Below are 27,361 nucleotides of genomic sequence, written 5' to 3'. Positions count from 1 at the left end.
CATTGTTCATGATGTGGTGAACTTCCTCTTTCCCCAAGGAGACAGAATTAACCAGGAGCTGCATGGAACTCGCAAAGAGATTGTCTTACATGTAGGCCAAAAATTAACGCCGACCATCCTGGCTGACTCCACAGGGGATACTTTCATTGAAAATCTTTATACCCAGATCAGGTAAATGTGAATAAGTACATAGGCCTCCATACAGTGGTGACGCTGGGTCAGAATAAGGTCTCTGGATAAATATTTGGGTAGCAAAACTAGGATCCACTACTTAATAACCAGGCATGTCCAGTGGTACAAACATGAACATTCTGCCAGTTTCAACATGAGATACCCTACTCCTGTCATTGCAGGTCGCCTACAGTCTCCCCCACCACAGAGTGAGGGAAAGAGAGGGAAGAGAGAGAGAGAGAGAGAGAGAGAGAGAGAGAGAGAAGGCCAAAGGACTTCCCAGGGGTGATCACAGGACTGGCCTGGATTGGTCCTCTCTGGGCTGCTCTTTTACCCGTGGGTGCCTCCTGATAAGCGGCCACAAGGGTGTTGGGTCAGGGCTGAGTTGACATGTGAAAATGCTCCCACTCTAAACTTTTGGGGCCTAGAACCTTGGAAGGTTTGGACACATCAAAAAAAAATCCTGCTCTGTTGTGCATCTCCTTCATGTGAGCTGAATAGGGGACTGTCTCTAGAATGAATGTGCCTGGTCACCAGAGTTCTATGTTCTGTTGGGTCCTAACGCTAAAAAATTGAGATCGCTTCCTCCAAGTGCAATGACCTGGACCTCTTCCTGTACTAAGACCTCCCTAAAGTATCCTTTGGGATGCTGACTTGTCATCTGCTTCTCCATGCAAAATGATACAAACAGCTTCTACCCCTTGGGAAGCTGTCAGTGTGTCGCTGCCCACCTCAGTGGAGGCTCATGGCAGGCCTGGCAGGTGTCCTGGAGAAGACTCAGACCTGGATGGCAACATGAGAACCCGATTAAACTGAACCTAGTTTAATCCATATCTTGAGTCTGTGTTCTGGCTGGAGGCACAAACCCATGATCATCACAGAAGGGGAAAACCCGTCCTGTGCCAATGTAAAACCCAGCTGGGCCTGGGCTCCCTGGCTCCAGGCCAGGCCACTTTGGGAGAGAAATGTCTGCGATGGCCACATGATGGCAGCCTTGCACAAACCGAGGCCAACCTGAGTGCTCTGCCTGGTTCCAGCCAGTCACAGGGATCCCAGGCAGTGGGTGCACACCTGCCTTTCTAAAAAACTTCAGAGGCCCTGCCCAGCGCGCATCCTAAATTGCAGCTGGACACTCTGCACTTTACAAGAGAAAACACAGCATCAGAACTGCCCACCCCTGCCTGTCTTGATGCAAACAGAGCTGGTCTTGGTGAGAGGGGTGGGCACTTCCGTAGCTAAGGCCATTTCCCCAGCTAAGCCAGCCTCTGACTGGAAGCAAATGTGCCCAATTCCTCCCAGCCTTGGTGTGCCATGTGACTGTGGGAGTCACAACCTGAGGTCAGTGCACTCTTGTCTTATGGAGGTTCAATTAATGCAGCCATTCCTTTCAGGGACCTTGGGCCAGGTGCTGTGCTGAAGGCTGGCACAGACTCTTGGCATGGCAGACATGGCCTGCTCTCTCCTAGAATTTTCTGGCCAGTACAAGTGGCAGCCTCAAGAAGAAGAAAAGGCAGTAGGGGACCAGGCTCTAGTTTCACCTAGCGTGTTAACAAGCAGCCTGTCACATGTGGCCTTAAACAGTGCTGATGAAGGAACTCCCTGCTGGGGTCCTGCTGAGGGGTTGGGCAGCAGGGAGAAAGAGACTCAGAGAACTGTGGGAGTCACTTGTGGCATGGTCTGGTGACCTTAAATTCCCCTGCATGGCCAGAAGAGCAGCCAGAGCAAAGGGTTCCCTGGATGGTAAACTCTCTGAGACCAGGATCAGGGCTCAACGTCCAGGCAACACTGACACATTCAGCCCCATAGGAATGTCCAAGCCTGAATATTTAGGGGGAAAAACTCAAGATGACTTGGGCTCTGACAATGGAGTGCCATTCTTGGTGTGGCAACTTCCAAGAGGCAGGACATGCTGAACACACCAGGATGAGCTTCCTAACCTGAGTTCCCAGGGACGGCTGTGCGGGGCCTGAAGGGCAGAGCTGGGTGTCCCAGGCAGCTCTGAGGCTCTGAGTGGGGACAGGGGCATAGATGGGTCATATCTTTCTATATTTTACCCACCACCCCAGAAGTTCACTAGCACCACTATAGTTGTATATGCTTCGAGACCTTTAGCTCAAGAAGTGCAGCCTCAGAGAGCACAGTAGTAATTTCATCATGTATACAATTTACTTTTTTTTTTTTTTAACATTTGAGCATTTTCTGAGTTACTGAACCACCCATATTTTTCAACCATTTTTCTTGTGTCTGAACATAAGAGCAGATGGTTGAATCCATCCATATTTCTCCTCTTGAATATTGAGGTTCCTTCTAGTTTTTAGCTAGTATAAAAATAATCTGTAAAATGTAAAGATCTTACCCCAAATAGTAAAGCCAGAGTGGGGGTAGAGGAAGTGTTTTTGGATGGGGGGGGGGATTTCTGTTCTCTCCCATCCCTTTCCCATAAGACCAGACTTCCTTGGATCCTGTCTCCTTGACACAAGCTCTGCCCTTGAATGGTCTTTGTCCCCTTAGCCTCTTTGTGTCTCTTGCCCCTACTCAGCTCTCTTCCTGGGGTAGTTGTGCTGAATGAAGGAGGTGGGAAGCAGCGCCCCCTCCTGTCCATCCCCCATTAGCACTGGGAGAGGAACCAGCAATGGCGAGACTGAAGGTCAGTTGTAGAATAAGGCTGAGCAGCAGGAAGCAGAGTGGCCCACTGTGAGAGAAAAGGGCCCAGGCCACAGCCTGGCTGCTGGAAGACTCAGTGACTCCACATTGCTTCCTGGGAGAGGTGAAATTTAGTCTGTGTGCAGCATTTGGTTTAAACAGTCACATGAAGCCTTCCCCATCCATAGGGTGGAAAGTCTTAGAGTCTTCAGGATGAGGGTGGGGTGGGATGGTTTAGTCCAAGGCCAGTGCAGACGGTGTGAAAGGTTCTGTCATGCGGGGAAATTCTCAGGAAGTTTAAATTAAAGACACCATTTTACCTTTAAACCAGCTCCAGGACGGCTCCTCAAACCCCCAGTCTCAAGCTCCCCAGGGGGGCAGTGAGGTTTTACTGAAGAGGCTAGGGAGAGAGAGTGAGCACACTAGGAAGAGGGCTTTTATTGGAGAACAAAGAATTCTGGGGAAAATTCCATCCAATGAAGATCAAGGGAGGCAGTGTGGCAAGGTCAGGTGCGATGATTGGATCTTTGGGGCAGAGGTGAAACACGCCTCCATATGTTTGAGCTCTGGAACCCAAGAAGGGTGGGGAAAGTTCTACCACATTAAAAGTGACTGAGTGCCTCACACCCAGCTGGGGAGGAAACTCAGTCACGTGCAAGGATGGTCTCCCACAGGAGGGGCTCTTGTGGTCTTTTGAGGTGACCCAAGCCTCTGATGTCCACTTCTATAGGATTATCAGAGTTTAGCAGGTAATGTGGTTCATCTACCAGGTGAGAGAATGTCATTGTGACTGCATGGCCATACCACAGAGACTAGATCATTCTAGAGTGAGAGGTTTGCACTCTCTGTCCTTGGAGCTAGAAGCTCAATGTAATTTGGGGTGGAAACAGTCTCAGTTGAATACAAGAGTCAGGGGACATTGATCCACTTCAGCTGTGCCCCAGATGGTTGTGCAAGGTGGGAGACAGGGCCCCCCATGGCTGGTTTCCCTCTCTGTACAGTGAGGGGCTTCTTCCACATGCTCTCAAAGGCCCTATTGCCTTTGGAGTTGGTGGCTCCTATGTCTTTCCATGGAAATTGGAACAGCAACTGGACAGAAGGACAGTGGGCAAAGATGTGACTGTGCTTAGCCTAGTACAGCCTGGCTTTCTGGGGACATTGTGCAAAATTGTTTTCTTCTTTCTAGAGCACTTACCCAGAAATAATCACAGAAGAGGTAAATTGGGAGTTATGACATGACTCAGTGATCAGGAAAGAAGGTGTTGGAAGGGACCACAGCCCCGAATAAGGTCATATGTCTGCAAGGATATGTGTTGGAAACTAAGGATGCAGTGGCCAGGACCAGGAGTCTTGTGATGGGATGTGTGGACTTGGCCACATTTGGGGTAGAACATCCTGGTCTCCTGGCTGAGAGGAGCTGGGACCTCCCTCACCTTGCTCTCAGAGGGCAAGGGAGATTGCAGGCATGCCTGGAAAACTGCATGTGGCAGAGGAGCAGAGGGGTCATTTGTGTTCTAGTGTGACCTGGTAGCTCTAATTCCCCATACTGAGTCTGAACACCCTGCCTCAGATGTGAGATGATTTTGAATGGTGTGCTCTAACTTCCAATAACTGCTCTAGTAGTTCTATGGAATTTTGAAGTTAATTTTTATTTGAGGCAAGTGGTACACAGTTTGATTGACAATCCAAAAACAGTAGAGGTTCTAAATACATTTTTGTAAGCATAACAGGCAAGGTGACATAAGAAAAATAAGCAAACAAAAAGTAATTCAAGTAGCAAAATTGCAAAGGTGATATGCAAAAAATATGTGTGGAAACTTCTAGAAGATGTGAGTAGGCAGGAAGCCTCCCAAGAAACTGACCAATACAAGGCCTCTGTGGGGACCTATCGGGTAGTCGTCATCCTTTCTGCTTCCCCTCTTTCCCCTCTAGGTCTAATAATCTTCGTGGATCTGAGGGAAACTAGCAGTGAGCTGGGAGGCCAAGATTGGTTCAAAACACACTTTGGAGACTGGATTTGGCTTCATATTCTGGCTCTACCACTTTCAAGGCCAGTGGCCTTGGGCAGGAAGTTTATTTAACTCCCTCAGAGCCCTGGTCTCCTCATCTATGAAGTGGGGATGTCCTGGTCCCTGGGTGCTTGGACAGTGCCATGAGCTGACATAGACAGGGACTTCCCAGCTCTGTGGAGTAGCCAGCTGTTCCCCTGCAGATCAGAGGGGAGTCTGCCCAGAGGGTGTTATCTGTCTCCAGTGTCTGTTTTCTCTTCTTCCAGGAGTAGCTCCTGATTCTTCCTGGGATCTCTCCTCTGCATTTCACCCCATGTTGGGTGAGTGGGCAGGTGACTGGGCCTAAGAAGTCACAGCTTGGGGGCTGGGGATGTGGCTCAAGCAGTAGCACGCTCGCCTGGAATGCATGCAGCCCAGGTTCGATCCTCAGCACCACATACAAAAAACAAAGATGTTGTGTCTGCCGAAAACTAAAAAATAAATATTAAAAAAAAAAAAAAAAAGAAGTCACAGCTTGGAAACTCTCTGAACAAGGAGGCACTTGGCCTGCCAAGTTGGCTTGGGTTGGTCCAGACAGACTGTTCTAGAGGCCCACAAATGACTGTAGGAAGTGAGCATGGAAAGCTTAGTGCCTTCTTGTGTCCAGGGGAAGGCCGAACGTGGAAATGGAGAGATAAGACAGTGGGTCACTGAAACCAGCTGGGCCTGCCCTCAGAACTACCCCCAGAGTTTTCACTTGTAAAAGAAAACACCCCCCACCTTTGTCTCTGTTAGTTTGAGTTGATTTTGTCACTTGAAACCAAGAGTACTGCCTGACCTATTGTTTTTCTCAATTCTCTTTCTTTTATAGTAATGGAGGGACAAGAGAATGGTCACAAGGGTCAGCAGAAGATTAAATCTCCAAAAAATTCCAATAACCCAATTAATAATTGGCAAATGAACTAAACAGACACTTATCAAAACAATAAATATAAATGGTCAATATCATATCAAAAAAATGTTCAACATCATTACTAATTAGGAAAATGCAAATTAAAACATCACTGAGATTTCATCTCATATCAGTCAGAATGGCAGCCATCAAGAATACAAATAACAATAGGTATTGGAGAGGATGTGGAGAAAAAGCAACACTTTCACACTGTTGGTGGGACTATAAATTAGTACAACCACTATGGAAATCAGCATGGAGTCTCCTCAAAAGACTAGGCGTGGAACCACCATACGACCCAGCTAGACCACTCCTCGGTATTTATCATGAAGAATGAAAGTCATCATACTACAGGTGTTCATGTGTACCCACGTTTATAAGCAGCACAATTCATTGCTAAACTATGTATTTATCATCAATGGATGAATGAATAAAGAAAATATGGTAAAGATACACAATGGAGTTTTATTCAGCCACAAAGAAAAATGAAAATGTTATCATTTGCAGGAAAACAGATGGAACTAGAGACCATGATGTTAAGTGAAATAAGTCAGACTCAGAAGGTTAAGGGTTGTGTGTCTCTCTAGGGAAGCTAAAGAGGAAAAAGGAAAACAAAGCTGGGGTTGGTAAAAATCAAAGGGCAATCAGTAGAGGAAAGGGACAAAGGAGTGTGACTAAGTGGGGAAGGAGGAAGGGGGAAATAATAGGGAGTGATATTGGCTAAATTATATTGCTTTCTTGTGTGCATGTACAAATATGCAACAACACATCCCAGCATTATGTGCAACTATAATGCACTAATAAAAATGTGTGTGGGTGCGGTTAAATCCATACAAGCTTTGAGAAGTACCTAATTCTGGCATCCGGTTGGAGCACGGCTTTCCAGAGACTTGCTTTTGCCTTCGTGAGGCCCTTGCTATGCAAAGAAAGTTAAAAGTTACATTTTGCTACTGGGCTGGTATGAAGATGAATATAATCCAAGACAGACTTTATTTATTTCAAAATAAAACGTTTCCATGCAACATAGGCACTCTGCCTATTGTGTCCAATGGGTAAATCAACTCTGAAAGTGCTTGCTTTTTTTCCTGTATTATACATACATTTCTGTCAGTGGGCAAACACTTGTAACCGACAATTTCTGTCTAGTTTCGGGCAAATCATTTTTCACTACATCTACCATGCACATTAAGAACCACATATTCCTTGAGTGATCAGAACAGGCGGAGCCAGGTTGTGGATTCCTGTCACCGGTGTCAGAGCCACGGTCAGTTCTGATTGGCCACATGTATTAGAATTTCTTTAGGCTGAGCAGGATGGGAGGGAGGACTTCAGAGCACTGCTCACTTCTGATTGACTGGACTGAACAGTGGTCTTATTGGACCCAGTGGCTGCCAGAGCTCCCACATGCTGAACACTGCAGGCTGGAAATGGTCCTCTTATGGAATCCTGCCGGTTGTATGGCACAGAGGCTTCCCATCTGTGTAGGTGAATCTCTAGCAGGAAATGTCTAACCTGCAAATCTTTGTGTAAAAGTGATGGAAACGTATGTCTGTCTTGTGGAGACATCTAACACATGGCCTGGGGACTGTGGGTGATGAGAACCTGGCCTCACTGACCATGGGCTGCTGCAGCAGGGACCAAGGGCCTTTGCTGCTCAGGAACAGGGCCCAACTGTATCTCCCGGGGGACCTCCCGGCTAGTGTGTGAGAGGGGAGGACAGTCCTGGGGTTTGGCTCTGTCTTATACTTTCCCCTTTGGCTTTTCCTGAAAGGGCTGAGACCGAGGCCCCAGAGAGCTTGGCAGTGGAGCTGCAGCCGATCATGAAAACCTGTCAAGTCTTCACTGTGGCAGGGCTGGTGCCTTCTGGGAAACTGGGGCAGCATAAAGAGCCCCAGCAAACCTGGATTCTTTCCATCAAGTCAGAAAGAGTTCAGAGATTTCACTCAGAGTAATAGGCATAATTTTATTGAAGGGATAGGAGAAGGAAAAGGGGACACTCTTAAGGGAGAGGCTGGGTTCTCCCAGAATGGAGAGAGACAGTGTGCCTCTCCTGCCCTCCAGTATGACTGGGGATCCCTGAGAAGTTTCCAAAGAGTCCTGCCCAGGTTCACCTCTTGACTTTTGACTGACAGCTGCATGACATCAGACTGTGAAATCCCCACTGACATGACAACTCTAGCTCACTTTGGCCCATGCTGACTGGTTCTGATTGGATTCTTAACCACAGATTCTTACATATTTTATGGTTAGGAGGAATCATCCTTAGCCCCTGGAATTTTGAGATCTGGCCTTTGGAAAGGATCACAAAAGTCTCCCTCTTCAGGGTAACTTGGGTTCCTCTTACTGATGTTATTTCAGGCCTGAATTTTTCTTGCCAATAACAGGTAGCTTGCTGAGGAATGTGACATAGCCCCTCCACTTAGGCCAGGCAGGGACTCAGGTAAATTGCTTCCTGGAAAAGACTTCATGTGGGGGTCAGCACACTGGGACCAGTGTATTAAAATTATTCCCTTAACCTCGTGTTCCCACCAATGATGTCTATCTCCTATCAAAAGGACCTCCCTCTGATACTCAAATAGAACCTACATATGTTCTCTCTGTACCCTTTAAATGATCTCTCCATGACAGATATCACCTAATGCAACTAAAATGCTATGTGGATGGTTGCTACACAGAATCACATAGGGAATCTTGTCAGGAAAGAAGTCTGCTCATTTGGTTCAGGCAAGCTCTTCCCCAAGTGTATCCAATCAGTGGCCACTGAATCCATGGATGCAGAGCTCACAGACACAGTGGTACAACTTTATGTGCCAGGCCTCCTGTGCTGTGCTGTGGTCTGTATGGCAGGCCCAGGTTGAGATGCTGATCTGCAGGGCTGCCAAGTGAGGTGAGAGCAGTGACAGAGGCAGAACTGGTAGCAAACCTTGCTTCTTCCAGGAATTTTTTTGTGAGCTCTGCATCCATGGAGTGCTCATTACCCATGTTATAAGAGGAAGATTTGGTCTCAAAGAACCTCATGATTAATGGTCAGCTGTTCTCTTTGTACCGAGGCCCAACAAACAGCCAGTCTTAGCTATTCAAGGAGTATCCTGAACACCTGAACAGGTAAGATTGGAGACCAAAATCCTAATGGCACGCTCTGCCCTTCTTGTTTTTGTCAAAACTCTCGTGAGCATAATTATCCTGGGACTAGTATTTCCACTGGCCCATCCCTCATATTGGTGCTCTTTGGATAGAAGCCTTAGCCTCCTCAAAAGCTTTGTTTCTTCTTTACACCATTCTAATATTCTTTCGTTGTCACCTGATATAATGGTTGTATTTGAGTCCTTTAAATTTTGTGCACCACAATTGCACAGATGTTCTTATATTAACTTTGAAAATAAAATTTAGAATCCACCGTGTACAGTAACTATAATCATAGGTCTGCATAGGTTGCTAGGAAAAATCAAAGGATAGCCTTAAATCTCGTATAGTAGGATTTAGGAAATAGCATTAAAGATCAGAAAAAGCCTTAGTCAAAGAAAATGGGTGTAACCCAGTTTTTAAATATTGATGTAGCCCTTTTGTGTCAGATATGATGTATAAAAGAGAACACTTATTGGTTACCTTACCTGTATTAAACCTACACATCTTCTGTTTTACAAACTTTTAAGTAACACTCAGATAAATCTTAGACAAACATATTTAGCTCTCAGAGGTATATATCTCTACTCACATATATTCAGGGTGCGAATCATATTGCAACAACCTAAAATCAGTTGTTTATTTAATCACTTATGAACTAATCATTTAAATGACTTTAAAACAGGTTTGGACCATAATTCCTTTAAGACTTAGTTTAAGTGATAAAACCTAACAGATAAAACCTAAAAAAAATTATCTTGATAAATACAAACAGATCAATGTTTGAAGAAACTCTTGTTACTTCAAACAGAGAGAATTAGAGTCTGGTTTATATTGGTACATTAAGATTTGACTTTAACAAAAACATGAAATAACTTCGGGCTAATTATGTCAACTTAATCACATACTCAATCTCTCTGAGATTTATATTGCAGGAACCCTCTGCGACTTACTTAGACATACTACAACTTCTTTATGTCCTTGGTTTTATCATCTTTTTCATTTTGGACTTTAGCACAAGGATATTACCTTACCATCCAAAATTCTTTGTCATCTATGGGGACAAGTGCATGGAGTGCTGCATCCATGGCATAGGTTAAGGATGTCTGAGTGGCAGGCCACTCCCCTCATGCCAGGCATGTGAGCAGCAGGCCGCTTACCTCATAGGCACAGCACTGGGCATGAGGCCATGTGTTACAGTCCTTGTGCTTGCTCCATGGCCCACTCCTCGTTTGGTCACTGCAAGGACAGTTAGCAGACATTGCATTGGTGGCTTCCTGTAATCTAATTAGCTACTGTAAAATCAGACCTGCTTCCTGCTTGGTCTCTGGAGGGCTTCATTAGTGACTCCTCCGCCACACTCTCTTCTACCCTGTTCTGTGGACCTCCTCACTGAATGAGAGGCCACACAGTCATTCAGAAACATTTCCTATTCTGTAAGTATTCTGTGTTTGAGATTGGGGTCTCTGATAACTTCATGTCTGTGACATGCATGGCGACTGGGAAAGTTTCTATACAAAATCAGGAAGCTTAGCTGCCGTGAAAGTTTCTGTGCAAAGTCACAGGATGCCTAGCTGCTGTAGTAATGCCCTCCATAAGCAGGCTCTGTGCTAGAGTTTTATCAGCCTTGACTTTGATCTCAAGCACACAGCTCCTGGGAATGAAGAAACTCTCTTGCTAGACAATCACAATGTTTCACCAAGCTCCACTGTGCCTGAACCTGTCCACATAACAGTAACTTTAAACAATGGACTTTCTTGAGAGCCACACAAACCTCCTAACTTTGCACATTAACATTCAGGGTTATTATTGAAATATGATGTGTATTCCCAGCTAGTTTAGTTTAGTTGTTTTTTAGCTTGACTTGGTTTCTCCTTTGATTGACTTTCCCTTTTGTGTACTTCCTCCCTTTGCTGATTTTCATTGTTGTCTTTCATTTCCTCTACATGGAATATGTTTGAGAATGCTCTGTAATACAGGTTTCTTATTATAAATTCTTTTAACTTTTGTTTATCATGGAAGATTTTTATTTTGTCATCAAATCTGAAGTTTAATTTAGATGAATATAAGATTCTTGGTTGGCATCCATTTTCTTTCAGAGCTTGGATTATGTGTTCCAGGATTTCCTAGCTTTGATGATCTGGGTTGAAAAATCTGCTGAGATCTGAATTTGTTTCATCCATATGTAATCAGAAACTTTTCTCTTGTGGCTTTTAAAATTCTATCCTTATTCTGTATGCTAGGCATTTTCATTATAACGTCCCTTGGTGTGGATCTGTTGTAATTTTGTACATTTAGTGTCCTGTAAGCTTCATGTATTTGATTTTTCACACTAAACAGAGGTTCAACCAAGAGATTTTTTTTTTAATTTTTTTTTTTGTTTAAATCTTAACATTTGTTTTTTTAGTTCTTGGCGGACACAACATCTTTGTTTGTATGTGGTGCTGAGGATCGAACTCGGGCCGCGCGCATGCCAAGCGAGCACGCTACCCCTTGAGCCACATCCCCAGCCCAACCAAGAGATTTTTGGAAGTGAGGATGGCTGCCCACCCGCCCAAGTTGGGAGAGCAGCCATGTGCCCACCGGCACCAGGTTAAGTAGGTTCATTAAAAGGAGGCGGCATGATCTGGTTGGGCCTGAAAATTTTAAAAGGGCAATGCTCTCTCATGGTGTCCTGCTATTTGGAAGGCGGGCTCCTAGTGGGACCCTGCTATTGATGGGTGGAGAGCAGGCAGGGTGACCCACTGCATTGTGTCACTAGGGGGGAAAGGGTGGTGGAGCTGGAGGGGGTAAGGCTTCCACCTGGAAATGGAAACTTAGCTTAGTCAGAGCCCCAACCACAGCCATATAATTCCATTCTTTTTTATAGCTGAGTAGATCTATTGGAGACTGGTGATTGTTATAAAACCTTGGGTAGGGAGTATACTCATTACATTCATCTCCTCTGGCTTTTTCCTACAATGAAGGAATTTTCTGTATCAACATCATAGAAGTTTGGTGGAGATTTCAATATCCATTGTGTGTGTGTGTGTGTGCATATACATCACAATTTCTTAATCTATTCATCTATTGATGGATACCTGGGTTGATTCTGTAATTTGACTCTTGTGAACAGTGTTGCTATAAACATTAAGGCAGCTCTATCATTCACTATAATATATTGATTTTAGATCTTTTAGGAAAATACCAAAGAGTGGGATAGCTGGATAATGTGGTAGTTCCTTTGCTGGGTTTTTTTTTTTTTTTTTTGAGAAATATAGAAACCATTCTTGATAACATAATGTGATTTTGGAGATTGGAGTCCAGACAGTTGTAGTGAGCAGACTCGATGGGTATGGAATTTATATAGATAGGTACAGAAATTGCATTTTACCTCCAAGGATTTCTGTGAATGCCTGGTTGAAAAGTGGAAACAAGTCGGAAAGAAGATTGATTTGGAACAATGTAGTATACCTGACTCACAAATAGAATGGCCCCAAGATAGAGGCTATCTACACCCAAGGGCCTCTTTGAGCCAAACCTATATAAATTGGTGTAAGCCTTCTCTAACCAGAGTAAAAGATGTTTAATTGAACTCAGCTGAGAAGGCAAAGGTCACTGGAAGTCCCTTGTTGCCGCAGTCTGGCTGGGCACAAAATAACCGAGCCACCACACTGCCTTGTAGGTTCAAACAGCAGCTCTCATCGGCACTCTACACACACTTCCCGGGAACACACTGCCTCCACTGGGCTCTGCGCACCAATTCTCTCAGAACCCCGGGAGAACTCAACAGGAACTCCAAAGTAGCTGCGCCCCAGGCAGCAGGATCCACCCTAATCCCAGCAGGATCCATCCTAATCCTGGAGCAGGGTCACCTTTCAACCATTCCCTCTGGCAAAAATGCCAGGCGTCATTCTGACTAAACTGTGGCTCTCAGCACCTTGTCCTAATGGAATTATTATGCAAAGCTGAGGAATTCTGAAGAAATTCCTCAACGGTTTGAGTGCAGGAACTGGTTAAAAATGTTTGCCAAGGCAGACTGAGACCATTCCTGCCTGGCATGTCTTGGGAGGAAGAATTTATATGATTGAGAACTGCTTTTCAGATGTGGAGTGTATGACCTTGGTGGAGGTGAGAGAAGTGAAATGTTTTGCCAGAAGCAACACTTCCCATCTGGGGACATACACAGTATCATTATGCCACCCAACTACTGGGCATAATACATGCTGCATGTTGAGTCCTCAAACATCATTCTTTTTTTAAGGCTAAGCTGCTCTACTTGAATAGAATTTGGCAAGTATTTATGTTTATCTTCATATACACATTCATTTTTATCTCAGGTTTCCATAGGAAACCTGAAGTGTGTCCTCTGAATATTTGCCAGTTTACAATGTGAAAAATTATCCCTAAATGCCTATTATATGCCAGCCTAGCTTCCCTGAATTTACTGTAACAAGTTCTTGCTGTGAGGCTTTAGGACAACATAAAAATTTGGCCTGGTAACTCAGTGTGTTTGGGGAAAATTCATAGAAATTCTGGATAAGAAATATTGAAATCTCAACCAAACTTCTATGATATTGACACAGAAAATTCCTTCATGGTAGGAAAAAGCCAGAGGAGATAAATGTAATGAATATACTCCCTACAAGGTTTTATGATATAACCATCACCAGTCCCCAAAGGATCCTAACTTAAAAAGAGGACTTTTACATGGTCATGTCTGTGTTCCTGGAAAGAATCCAGACTACTTTCTTCTAGTCCCCTTCATTGTTATCGTGTTGAAAGGATAAATATCTTTCCCATTTACCAGATTTGACATGGTCTGGGAGACTGACCCTGTCTTCCTGAACATGTAGGGTGATTTTTCCAATGAGTCACAGAAATAATTCTTGTCATAATGAATTTGTTGGAGGTGGGACCCCAGGATGGTGTGGGTGGGCAGATGCAGCCTGGTATGAAGTTGCTGAAGCTGGTTCTTCAAGGAATCTTTGAGAATGTCTGAGAAAAAAAAGCTTGGATTACATGTATTTAGAATGTAATGTGGATTTGGAAAATAAGAGACACTTCTCTTGTAAGCAGCGTGACCAAGGGTTGGAAGGCCCACACTCCTGGGGGAAACGTATGGCAGAATATCTGAATTGGAATAAGCCTTCCATAGCCACAGAGAGGACAGCAGTTGGAACCAGCTGGGAATATACTGGACTCCTGAAATTCCTTGCTCTAATGGAACTGCTAAATGAAGGTGGAGAAAGCTGAGTACAACATTGCTCCAAGAAAAGTGGGCCTACATCATAGGCATGGCAGTCTGAGGCTTTTCATGGCAGGAATGCTAATAAATAATTTGAAGACTAAGGAGAGCCACTTCTCTGGGTGTCTTAGTCAGCTTTTTTGCTACTGTGACTGAAGTCTTGACCAGCACAATTGTTTATTTGAGGGCTCACAGTTTCAGAGGTCTCAATCCATAGACAGTAGGCTCTAGTCCTCCAGAGCCAAGAAAATGAGCCATCAAGTTTTAGACATACAGCCTCTGGAACTGTGAGCCTAATAAATCTCCTTTCTTTGTACTTTATCCAGCCATAGTCATTTTGTTATAGCAATGAAAAATATATTAACACACATTTTAAACTGGAAATACGATTGAAAGTCATGTGCCCATTCCTTGGATCATCCTAGATGCCTGGGGAGAAGTTGAAGTTCAGAGGAATCCACAAAAGAGCATAGCTTCTTTTTTTGTTTTTTTTAAATTACTACAGAGAGGAATGCAGAGGTGACACTTTTAGACTCTGAGAACACTATGTAGAATAAATTTGGATAAGAGGAACCTAAGGCAATCAGACCAGGGAGGGGACTCTTCTCTGCTCCAGGTATGACTAGGTATGAGGAGAGACACTGGTAATGAGGATAGAGAGGAATGACAAGTTTAAAAGCCATTTAAGGAGTATATTTGAGTAAAATTTTGGCCAGGAATGAGCAAAACTAGGAAAAGAGCTATGAAGTGAACTGCAGGATTGAGCAGATGTGAGGAGGGACAGATGATATCCAAGAAAAAATGATGGGGCATAGGATTGCTGGACACAGTAGGTGATGAGCAATTTGTCTGCCCAAATCTCTGGATGGAGTTGCTCCCAAAGAGATGACACTGGATTGTGGTACACTATCTTTTTGATAGGTTTTGTATGCAATTTGCCAGAATTTTATTGAGAATTTTTGCATGTATGTTCATCAGGGATGTTGGTATGAAGTTTTCTTTCCTTGAGGTGTCTTTCTCTGGTTTGGGTATCAGGGTCATATTAGCTTCCTAGAATGTGTTTAAAAGTGTTCCCTCTTTCCTTTTTTTTTTTTTCAGCATATTATTTTTTTTTAAAGAGAGAGAGAGAATTTTAATATTTATTTTTAGTTATTGGCGGACACAACATCTTTGTTTGTTTGTGGTGCTGAGGATCGAACCCGGGCCGCACGCATGCCAGGTGAGCGCGCTATCACTTGAGCCACATCCCCAGCCCCTGTTCCCACTTTTCTTGCACGAATGGTGTGACTCTACTTCATGTACAACCAGAGAAATGAAAAATTGTGCTCCATTTGTGTACTATAAATTGAAGTGCATTCTGCTGTCATGTATAACTTATTAGAACAAATAATTTTTTTTTAAAAAAGAGAAACCTTTATGGGCAGACACTTAAAGTGATGCTTAAAGATTGAGAATGCACTTTTGAAAGTAAACAGCTTGTCCCAGAATCACCAAAAAAAAAAAAAAGTAAACAGCTTGTTATATTTTTAGAATTTGTTGATAAAAATTTTCCTTGGTTTCCAGAGGAGGGTACTTTCAATTGAGATACCCAAGAAAAAGTAGGAGAGCAGTTACAATGTTGCTATATTAATGAGGGTTCAGATAAAATTCCATGTCAACTTCAACTTTATGGTCATTAAAGAATTTAAATCCTACCCAAGAGAAATCAGATTACCACCCTCTACCAAGACAACAGATTTAAAACAGACTTTACATGGTGTCAGACTCTGAAGCCTTCTGCACCCTTTGCACTCTCTCCCTCTCTACAGATTGTATTGATAAGCTCAGCTACAGGTGATTAAATCATTGCCCTTACAATATGTTCAAGAATTAATCTGAGGTGAATCAAGGTCAGCAGGCAGAGAAAGATATTTTTGTTAACATTAAGTTGCCCAGTTAATTACAAAAGCTTGATATCAAGTGCAGTGCCTCTTAAGACTGGATCCTTCTCTTATTGTAATTCCTTTTATTACTTCTGGGCAACAAGATTGGCTTTGGCAAAATTCCACAAGTTGGCAGATTTTTCTGGCCAAATAGTCATTACCCTGCTAATAAAGTTTTACAGTTTGCTTTTATGACTACTTTTGTTTTCCCTAAAACTGTTTGTGCTAAATCAATTTCTCGGGCATTAACAGTTTTTACTGATACGTCCAACTCAGGGAGGGCCAGATTTTATAACAAAAAGAGTCTAGTTCATCAGACAAGTTTTTCCTCTGCACAACGTGCTGAAACATGAGCTATAATTTTTGTCCTGCAATACTTCATCAGAATCTATAAGCATTTACAGTGACAGTACTTATGCAGTGGGGACAACTCAAGTAATTGAAACAGTCACTATTGAACATACTAACTCTGAGAAATTATTTCAGCTTTTTAAATCTTTACAAAATAGAACATTATCCATATTTTATTGGTTATATTCTAGCTCTTTCAGGACTTTTAGAAGATAACAATGTTAAAGATCATCTTGTTACATCAATGAAATATATGTCACCTTATTCCTTAGCTCAAGCATCACACACCCTGTATCATCAAAATGTTTCTGGTTTGCAGACCTAAAAAAATTCACCTTGCTAGGGAACAGGAAAAGACCACAGTTAATGCCCTCAATGTGTTACTCACCTCCCCTTATCAACTGGGTAAATCCTCAGGGGCTAAAACCAAAACCTCCTTGACAGATAGATGTTACCCATGCATGAGAATTTGGAAAACAATGGGTTCATTGACACCTAGTCTTATTTTACTTTTGCTACAGCACAAATGGGAGAAAATGCTAACCATACCATTAGTCCTTGTCTGGCTGTTTTTGCAATCACAGTCAAGTCTCAGGAATGCAAAACATAATGGTCCAGCTTTTACCATTTCTTCAATGCTTTTGTTCTTCTTATCAAATTATGTATAAGACAGAAATCCCATACAATGCTCAAGGACAAGCCATCGTAAAATGTGGCAATAAAATGTTAAAAATTCAACTTCATAACCAAAAAGGTATTATCCATCTCTGCAGAAGGAATCACACCATGCTCTTCTTACTTTAAATTTCTTAAACTGTGACTAGGAGGAGGGCTGCACTGTGGCTGAATCTCTGGTTCAGTCTGTTCAGCAGGAATGTTGTGATGTACAGTCAGGAAAATGGAATGAGCCAGATCCAGCAATGATGTGGGGAAGAGGTTATGCCTGTGACTTTCCAGAAGGTAAAGAGAGAAGCTGATCTGGGAACCTGAGAGAACAGTGAGTCATCAACATGGATCCAAATCCAATTCAAAAGATTGAGGACTGCTCCAGAAATGTGGTGCCACAGCAACAGCCACCCCCAAATCTCAGAAGCAAGGCTGAAACAAGCACCCAGCAAAAGGCACACTGAGTGCAAATTCTCTGATATGGGGTCAGATCAAGAAGTTGATATCAGCTGGCACAGTGGCACACACCTGTAATCCCAGTAGCTCAGGAGGCTGAGGCAGGAGGATCTCCAGTTCAAAGCCAGCCTCAGCAACTTAGCAAGGCCCTAAACAAATCAGTAAGACCCAGTCTTGTAAGGAAAATAAAGAGACACAGAGAAAAGATGCAGAAGCATCTTTTCTGTACATCACACCATTCTTGATGAACAGACTGAATCAGAGACTCAGCCACAGTGCAGCCCTCCTCCTAGTCACAGTTTAAGAAATTTAAAGTAAGAAGAGTATGGTGTGATTGCTTCTGCAAAGATGCAGAGTGGCAGAAAGCTTTATTTATATCAATAGGTTACTTTAGGTCATTAGTGCCATAACTACATTTGGTTTAGTGTTCCTTTATTCCCAGGAGCTGATGTCTGAAATCAAGGTCCAGACTCTAGCACAGAACCTCTTCACAAAGGACATTACCATAGCAACTAGATACTGCACCTGTATTAGTTACCTTACTAGCTTCTACAAGAAACTGCCAAGCATTCCAAGTGTGGGAAATAGTTCCAGTTACCCTGGGAGTTTGCTCACCAGAGGAATGCATCCCTGTATACTTCCACAGTCAGAATCCCTACACAGTCTCAAATAAAAATATAAAAAAGGGAATGGGGATGTGGTTTGGTGGTTAAGCACCCTGGGTTTAATCCCTGGTTTAAAAAAAACCAAAAACCTACCAACAAAGAATTTTCTACTTAGCAAAAATAGTATTCATATGTGAAGATAAAAGCCAGGTGTGGTGGCACATGCCAATGATCCTAGCACTGAAAGAGGCTGAAGCACGAGGATTACAAGTTTGAGGTCAGCATCCGAAAAAGACCCTCAGCAACTTAGTGTGATACTGTCTCACAATGACAAATTAAAAAGGCTGGGGAAATATATCACTGCTAAAGTAGCCCTGGGTTCAATCTTAAGTATCCCCACCAACCACCCAAAAATAAATAAATAAATAATAAAGGATAGATTTATATAATCAAAAATCAAGAAGTCTGTTGTTGGAAACAAATCCTACAAGAAATGCCAAAGAAGTCATTAATCTTAAATTGAAAGATATACAGTATCTTGAAGCCATGCAGAAAAATAGGAAACAATGTTAAAGACAGCTGCTATATAGGTAAATATATAAGCTACTACTACAGCAGAGTTTGTAACTCTTTATATTTGGTTTAAAATATAAGTGTAAAAGCAATATTCATATATTTGCCAAAGGGCACTGCATTTGACCATTCCCCAATGCTATACAAAAATATGGGGTACATTATCATGAAAAAAAATTTATTTAACACCAGGTCTGGAAGTTATAACTACAATATCCTGATAGCCCCATCAGTTGGTCTCTGGGGGCTACCCATTGATCAGCATAACATGGGATGGCACCAAGGGGAAGAATGTGGAAGAGGAGAAACTAACACGGACAGAAAGAGAGCAAAGAGGGGCAGTTTTGCTTTTTGCATAGCAACTTATTTTCTAAAAACTTCACTCCAAGAGACGAGCATTAATCCCTTTTGAGAGTGGTGCCCCCAATGAGACTTCCCTCCAACTAGACTCACCTCTTAAATCTCAACATTGTCATAGTAAGAACTCCCAGGCAACGCTTAAATGATAGGGGGACAAAATCACATCTGAATCAGAGCAGGCACACACTATAAAAAAAGTAGCCTGTGGCAAAAGTATGAAAGAGTTTAGGGGAAAAGCTGAAAATAAGCAGAATTTTGTATGTTAATGAAACTAAACTGGTATGAATTCAAACCAATTTTTATAAAGCTGTTAATTAAAACTCATTAAGGAAAAAAAAAACATGTCCAACAGAAAATTAAAATGATACACTGGAAAATCAACTCATCATTAAAAAAGCAGTAAAAAAAAGAATGGAAAAACACAAAAACATAGCCATAGAAAATAACTAGCAAAATATCATAAGTCCTTTTTAATCAGTGTTATTTTAAATGCAAATATTGCAAAAATGGATTGAAAAGGATGTGGTAGAACACACTTGTAACCCCAGCAACTCAGGAGGCTGAGGAAGGAGTGCAAGCTTGAGACCAGCCTCATCAACTGAGCAGTACCCTGTCTTGAAAGTAACTAAACAAGGGTTGGGGATGTCACTCGGTGGTAGAGCACCCCTGGATTTAATCTAGCACTACATAAAAAAAAAAAAAAAATCCAGCTGTGCACAAGAGATTCACTTTAGATTTAAAAACAAAAATTGGTTGAGAATGAAAGCACTACACAAAAACAACCACCATAAGGCAGCTGGAATGGCTTTGTGAATACCAGAAAATATAGAGTCGGGGGGGGGGGGAGAGCTGTTGAAGAAAAGAAAGGGAAAGGCCATTATGCGTTAGCAAAAATTGTAAATATTTATACATCTAACCACAGAGTCCCAAAATATATGAATGAAAATTATCAGAATTAAAGGAAAAAAGAGTTACCAAAATGGTTGAATACCATAATACCCCACTTTCAACAAGGCATAGAATGTACAGGGAAAAAAAGATCGATTTTTAAAAGAAGGAGAGAAGAATATAAACCAAATAGAACTAAGGGACTGTATAGAGGACTGCCCAATAAGGCAGAGTGCACAAGAACTTGTAAGTGCTCCTGGAACACTGTCCAGGAGAGACCATATTGGGCCTCAGAACGCTTTAAATGACAATAAACATAAAAAGACTGAGATCAGACTACGTGTCTTTTGTGATCATAATAAATGAAGCTAGCAAAAAATAATAAAAGGAAAACTAAAAAATTAACAAATATGTAGAAAATAAATAGCATAAAGAAATAAAAAGTAAAATTAGAAAATACTTTAAGCTGAATGAAAAAGATAATACAACATTGCCAAAACATATGAGGTGAGAAAAAAACAATTATCAGAGGGAATTTATAGCTATAACCCTGTTATAAAATATAAATGAATAACCTATGTTTTACACTTTAAGAAGAAAAGGCAAATTAAGCTAAATCCAAAGCTAGCAGAAGGTGAATATAATGAAGGCCTGAGCAGAAATAAAAAAGAAAAACTAGAATAGAAAATAGAGGGGCAGAGGTTGTGGCTCAGTGGTAGAGCACTCGCCTTGCATGTGTGAAACCCTGAGTTTGATCCTCAGCACCACATAAAAATAAATAAGTGAAATAAAGGTATCATGTTCAACTAAAAATAAATATTAAAAAAAGAAAGTAGAATGAAAAAAAATGGCTCCTTGTAAAGATGGATAAAATTGAAAGCATAAGAGAAAACACTCAAATTATCAAAATCAAACTGGGGACAGACATCAATACTGAATTCATAGAAAAAAAAAGATAATTTTAAAAGAATACCATGAACAACCATATGTCAATAGATAACCTAGATGACATGGACAAATTTTTTAAAATAAAACTGACTCAAAGGGTTGGAATTGTGGCTCAGTGGTAGAGGGCTTGCCTGGCACGCATGAGGCCCTGGGTTCAATCCTAAGCACTGCACATGAATAAATAAAGATCCATTGACAACTAAAACATATTCTTTTAAAAAGTGACTCAAAAAAAGAATAGGGGGCTGGGTTTGTGGCTCAGTGGTAACAGCACTCGCCTAGCATCTATGAGGCCCTGGGTTTGATCCTCAGCACCACATAAAGATAAATAAATAAAGGTATTGTGTACATCTGCAACCAAAAAATAATATTAAAAAAAAGAATTGAAAATCTAAATATACCCATAGTAAGAGATTGGATCAGTAATCAAAGAAAAATAAATAACATCTAGGTAAGAAATGAAATTAAACTATGTTAGCAGATTAAATGACTTTGTGAATAGAAAACCATCAGGAATCTACAAAAGAACTAACAGCATACAAAAGTGCAGGATCCAAGATGAATACACAAAAAATAAATTCAATTTCAGTAAATTATGATAGCATCAAATAATTAAATAGTAATAAGTTTATTAAAAAATGAAAAACTTGCAAGTCTCTGGACATTAAAAATCCCACTGAAAAATTGGTAAAAGAACTAAGTTAATAGAAAGGCATCCCATATTTATATAAGACTTAAGGTTAAAATGGCAAATATCAATTAGATGCACATATTGAGGAAAACCCATCAAAATTTCCACCTGCCATTTTTGCAGAATTTTAAATGTGACCCACTGATTAATACTGATGTAAAGGGAATTGTGTACACAAAATACTCAAAAAAGTACAAAATTGAAAGACTGTACTTACAATTCCAATTCTTAATATAAATATCTTCAGTATTGCTCAAACTGGATATTCATCTCTCACTCTATAAAATCATCTCAAAATGAATAAAGACCTTTCTAGGGGGGATTGAACCCTGGGCACTTGACCACTGAGCCACATCCCTACCCTTTTTAATAAACTGGTCTTGCTGAGTTGCTTAGGGCCTAAGTTGCTGAGACTAGCTTGAAGTTCACACTCCTCTAGCCTCAGCCTCCAGTCACTGGGATTACAAGCATGCACCACCAATATGTTACCTCAAAGACAGAAACTAGAAGGATAAAATATAGGGTGTAACACTTAAGACTTACAGCATGATAAGGTTTTTATACAACCATAAAAGCACAAAAGACAAACACAAAAATAAACAAATGGGATTACAAACCAAAAGAGCTAGGCACAACAAAGCAAACAACTAAAAAAGTGGAGAGAGGACTAACAAATGGGAGGAAATCTTTGACAGCCATTCATGCAATGCATGAGTAATATGCAGTAATGTAAAAAAAAAAAAAAAAAATCTAAAACTGGAACAATAACATGTAATCCAGGGGGGGGGAGTTGTGGGTCAGTGGTAGAGCACTCACCTTGCACATGCGAGGCCCTGGGTTCAATCCTCAGAACCACATAAATATGAATAAATAAATAAAATAAATGTATTTAGTCCATCTACAACTTAAAAATTAATAAATATTTTTAAAAATGTAATCCAATCTAAAAGTGGGCAAATTATCTGACCAATTTTTCATAGAAAATACAAATAGCTGATAAAATGTTGAATATAACAAGCCTTCAGGGACATGTGAATCAAAGTTACAGTGAGATATCATCTCACTGCAGTTAGAGGCCATTTGCCAAGAGGGGAAAAAACTAATTAATGCCCATGAAGATGTGGAGGAAAAGAATTTGCACACTGTTGGTAGTTGTCAATTTGTGTAGCCACTGTGGAAAACTGAAAGTTACACATCCTGCTTAATTTTAACCTAAAAAAAATCGACTCTGTGAATTCACCAAATTTTATGATGTAACATAACAAATTGAAAAAACATAAATTACAATGACTTAGTGTTCTCCCAATGAGAAGGAAATAATGGAATATACTAAAAAAACAAAATATGTATTAACATGACCATTGTGGAACTGTATCTTAAAACTAGTTTCTGAATAACACCAAATGTTCTAACCATCATTCATAAAATCCCTGAACAGGTGATTAAGTAGTGTTTTTATAACATTCAAGTCAGTTATATTAGGTATTACATGAGAAAAAAGAAAGGAGAACAATGAAAATTTGGAGAAATGAGATCATTATACCTAAAATAGGTTTTGTCTTTTTTTTTTCTTTAGGTATCTGAGGTTTTTGTTTACTACTAAATCATCACCAATCTTGAAATTCTTTCAGTTGAATGATTCCCTTTTCTTCTAAAAACTGGCAAAAGAAAACATGCACACACACAGTTAGTGCCATGAGATTTATCATAAGATTATAACATTTGTACAATTAAGTCAATATGAATCAAACTAATGTTTTGTAGATACACAGAAGTGACACATGGAAAAAATACTATAGGATAAAATTTAAGATACAGAAGTCTGGATTTATTGGCATTTCTATTTCTCTCCCATAACAGTCTTAATTTACAACTAAATACAAAAAGGAGAAATATTTAAAATACAATTTGTGATAATATTTGCCACATAATTTGAAGCTTAATTACACTTTCTAAATGGTGTAATAACCATATATATCCAATAACATCTTCTATTATCTGTTACCTACAACCTTTAGGAAAGCAAAATTCTTTTATGCCTGGCAGAATAACATGTGACTCACTATATGACAGTGTTAACACATTGAAAAGCATTCACTTTATTTTATTTGAAATACTTTACTCATATTATGCATGAATGTTAACTATTTCAAATTCCATCATGAAGTCTTTAGAAAAATACAGATTGAATATTTCATTAATGAGTCTTCTGAAATAATTTTCTAAGTGAGAATTATAATTTCTTCAACTTTCAGGACTGAGTATATTTATGTAATCTTTAATTTATAAGTTGATGTCTTTTAGAGATGTGCTACCACACTATTCTGATATCTAAGGATTTGTTTGTTTCGCATCAACTAATGAAGTCCAGTAAATTTTAATCAACAGTTAAAGGCAATGCTACCTTCTCCTTTTACAGAATTTCTCTCCATTAATAATACTCATTTACATCTAGATATAAAGACTTTGCTATAATTTTCTCATTTGTCAAGATTTGATCTCCATTATAAACATTTTGCTGTTATATAAGGCATATATTTTGGACAAAGGTCTTTCCACAGACACTTAGTTCACGAGGTTTTGATACAATATAAATTTTCTGATGTAGAACAAAGTATGAAGTTTGATAGTCATTGACAAAATTATCTTTTTGTTCATTGTAAATGAACCTTTATTGTATTCATTTATATATGATGCTGAGAATCGAACCCAGTGCCTCACACAATAGGCAAGGGATCCACCACTGAGCTACAACCCTAGCCCCCTGACACATTATCTTTTTAAAGTTTCCGTACTATGAATTCTCTGATGTTGAGTAAGATGTGAACAACTACTAGCCACATTCCCTACGTTTGCATGGTCCCCTCCAGGATGAATGAATCCCTGATGTTGAGTAAGGATTTAGTTTTGATTAATCGTTTTCAAACAACATTTTCATTTGGAGTGCCTCTCTCCGCTATGAGTCCTGTGGTGGCGAGTTAGGGTTGGACAAGACTTAAAGGCTTTGCCACATTCTTTACATTTGTAGGGCTTCTCTCCTGTATGGATCCTCTGATGCTGAGTAAGGGTTGAGGTTTGGTTAAAAGCTTTGCCACATTCTTTACATTTGTAGGGCTTCTCTCCTGTATGAATTCTACGGTGACTAATAAGGTGTGAGTTTATATTAAATGCTTTGTCACAGTCTTTACATTTGTAGGGCTTCTCTCCTGTATGAATTCTACGGTGACCAATAAGGTTTGAGTTTTGAGTGAAAGCTTTGCCACAGTCTTTACATTTATAGGGCTTCTCTCCAGTATGAACTCTCTGGTGTTGAGTAAGGTGTGAGCTTCGTTTAAAAGCTTTGCCACACTCCTGACATTCATAGGGCTTCTCTCCAGTATGAATTTTCTGGTGCTTATTAAGGTGTGAAGTTCTAATGAAAGTCTTGCCACATTCTTTGCATTTGTAGGGTTTCTGTCCAGTATGAATCCAGTGGTGTTGAGTAAGTGTTAGAGAATCCCTAAAGGCTTTGCCACATTCATTACATTTGTACGGTCTCTCTCCACTATGAATTTTATGGTGTTGAGTAAGCGTTGCAATTTGTTTAAAAGCTTTACCACATTCTTTACACTTGTAGGGCTTCTCCCCAGTATGAATCCTGTGGTGTTGAATAAGGTGTGAACAATCCTTAAAAGCTTTGCCACATTTCTTACATTTATAAGGTCTCTCTCCAGTATGGATCCTCTGATGTTGAGTAAGGTTTGAGTTTCGATTAAAAGCTTTACCACATTCTTTGCATATGTAGGGTTTCTCTCCAGTATGAATCCTCTGGTGTTGAGTAAGGGCTGAACGGTCTTTAAAGGGTTTGCCGCATTCTTTACATTTGTAGGGCTTCTCTCCAGTATGAATTCTATAGTGTTTAATAAGGTGTGAACACTCCTTAAAAGCTTTGCCACATTTTTTACATTTGTACGGTCTCTCTCCAGTATGGATCCTCCGGTGCTGAGTAAGGTTTGAGTTTCGATTAAAAGCTTTGCCACATTCTTTGCACTTGAAAGGTTTCTCTCCAGTATGAATCATCCGGTGTTGAGTAAGGGTTGAGGTTTGATTAAAAGCTCTGCCACAGTCTTTACATTTGTAGGGCTTCTCTCCAGTATGTATTCTCTGGTGTTTAATAAGGTGTGAGCTTATATTAAATGCTTTGCTACAGTCTTTACATTCATATGGCTTCACTCCAGTTTGAATTCTCTGGTGATTAATATGATTTGAGCTTTGATTGAAAGCTTTGACACATTCCTTAAATGTGTAGGGCTCCTCTCCAGTATGAATTCTTCTGTGTTGAGTAAGGCTTGAAATTTTCTTTGAAGTCCTTTCACATTCTTTACATGTGTAAGGTTTGTCTTCAATATGGATATTAACTTTTGAGCTCTGATGACAGACTTTCCCACGTTTATTAACTTTGCAAAGGTTCTTTGTAAAATGAACACACTGATGTTTTCCATGATTTGAACCAAGGCTAATATTTTCATGAGTTTCACTGCATTCACAATTTTTTTCACCAATATAAATACACTGGTAATTACATAGGGTAGAGACTTGGCTAAAGTTCTTGAAGGTTTTATTATAAACATATAAAACTTTCCAAATATCTTTATCTGAATTTTGATTATGCAATAATGGGGAAGCATGAACCTCCCCACTTTGATTAAAACTGTATATTTTGGCACAAGGAGGAACAATTTGTTGTTGATTGCAAAATAGCAGACTTTTTGTGAAGTAACACTCAACATGATCACATTCAGAAATTTGTTCTTTATTTTTAACTCTCTTATCTATACAAATGTTTGAGTAAAAGTTTAAACCAATGCTGCAATTGAAATTGTTCATGTTGTTAACTGAAGCTTGGGACAGACTCCATTTCAGACTTTCCAAATTTCCTTTCAGAGGGAAGATATGGTTCAAAAACTGCTGTGGATATGTATTTAGAAACACAGAGAGCTCCTCAAAAGTGACTGGAATAAATTGAGCTGTTTTCTGAGATGCTATATGTTCTTGATGTCTGCTGACATTGACATTTTCATCATGGATAGTCATCAAACATTTGTTATGCTCATTATGACAAGATTTCGGAACTTCACTCTCTCTGACACTTTCCCAGTCTTTCCTTAGATGTAAATTTTCAATACCTTGACTTCCATGTCTTCCCTTGATCACTTTTTGAGATAAATGTTTTAATCCCTGCTCTGGCAAAAAGTCTTGGACTTGATGAGAATATACAGCTGAAAGAAACAAAAATAATCAATTATTTCACTTTCGAGACTGGTGAATATAATTTGCAAATATATGAAATTATACGAAGGTGGGACATCAATAAGGGATGTCCCACCTTCATATAGTAAACCCATGACTTTCATTATTCCAGAGAGATGTGAACTTCAAAACCATATTCTGAAAGAACTGATCTGTAAGAATCTTCAAAACTGCCTGAGACTTCACAGCGCCACAGATGAGCACATCGCTACAGAGACATGCAGTAGATGGAGGAAAGGGTTACTTTTATCACCCACAGCATTCCAACTCAACTGTGCAATTAGGGAAAAAATATATCACCTACAACATTGCGACTCAACTGTGCAACTAGGGACAAAATAGCAATACTTTCTCTCTCAGTAAGAAAAAGGAACAGAAAAGCTTGCAAATATTTCTGACTTTATTGGGGACTTTCTAAACACTAGTTTCTGTCTATCCAGAGACTTGGAGCTAAAAGGTAGATTTTTGGATGACAGTACCCCAAAATCTCAATAGAGCAGAAGAACCC

At 40.4% G+C, this 27,361-nt stretch overlaps 1 protein-coding gene across 1 annotated transcript in view; it reads right to left on the bottom strand.

The window, feature by feature from the left end:
- The window catches only part of LOC114079454 (zinc finger protein 420-like), an 83,028-nt gene that overhangs the window by 19,028 nt on the left and 36,639 nt on the right, over nt 1-27,361 (bottom strand). Inside the window, exon 3 of the mRNA XM_034637374.2 lies at nt 24,512-26,822. Within this exon, the coding sequence (XP_034493265.2) occupies nt 24,512-26,822 (2,311 nt within the window). The remainder of the gene's footprint in view (nt 1-24,511; nt 26,823-27,361) is intronic.

Source organism: Marmota flaviventris, chromosome 16 (genome assembly GCF_047511675.1).
Source record: "Marmota flaviventris isolate mMarFla1 chromosome 16, mMarFla1.hap1, whole genome shotgun sequence".
In the NCBI taxonomy this organism is placed as follows: domain Eukaryota; kingdom Metazoa; phylum Chordata; class Mammalia; order Rodentia; family Sciuridae; genus Marmota; species Marmota flaviventris.
The sequence above is the reverse complement of the archived record's forward strand: the minus strand, read 5'-3'. Positions and strand labels throughout refer to the sequence as shown.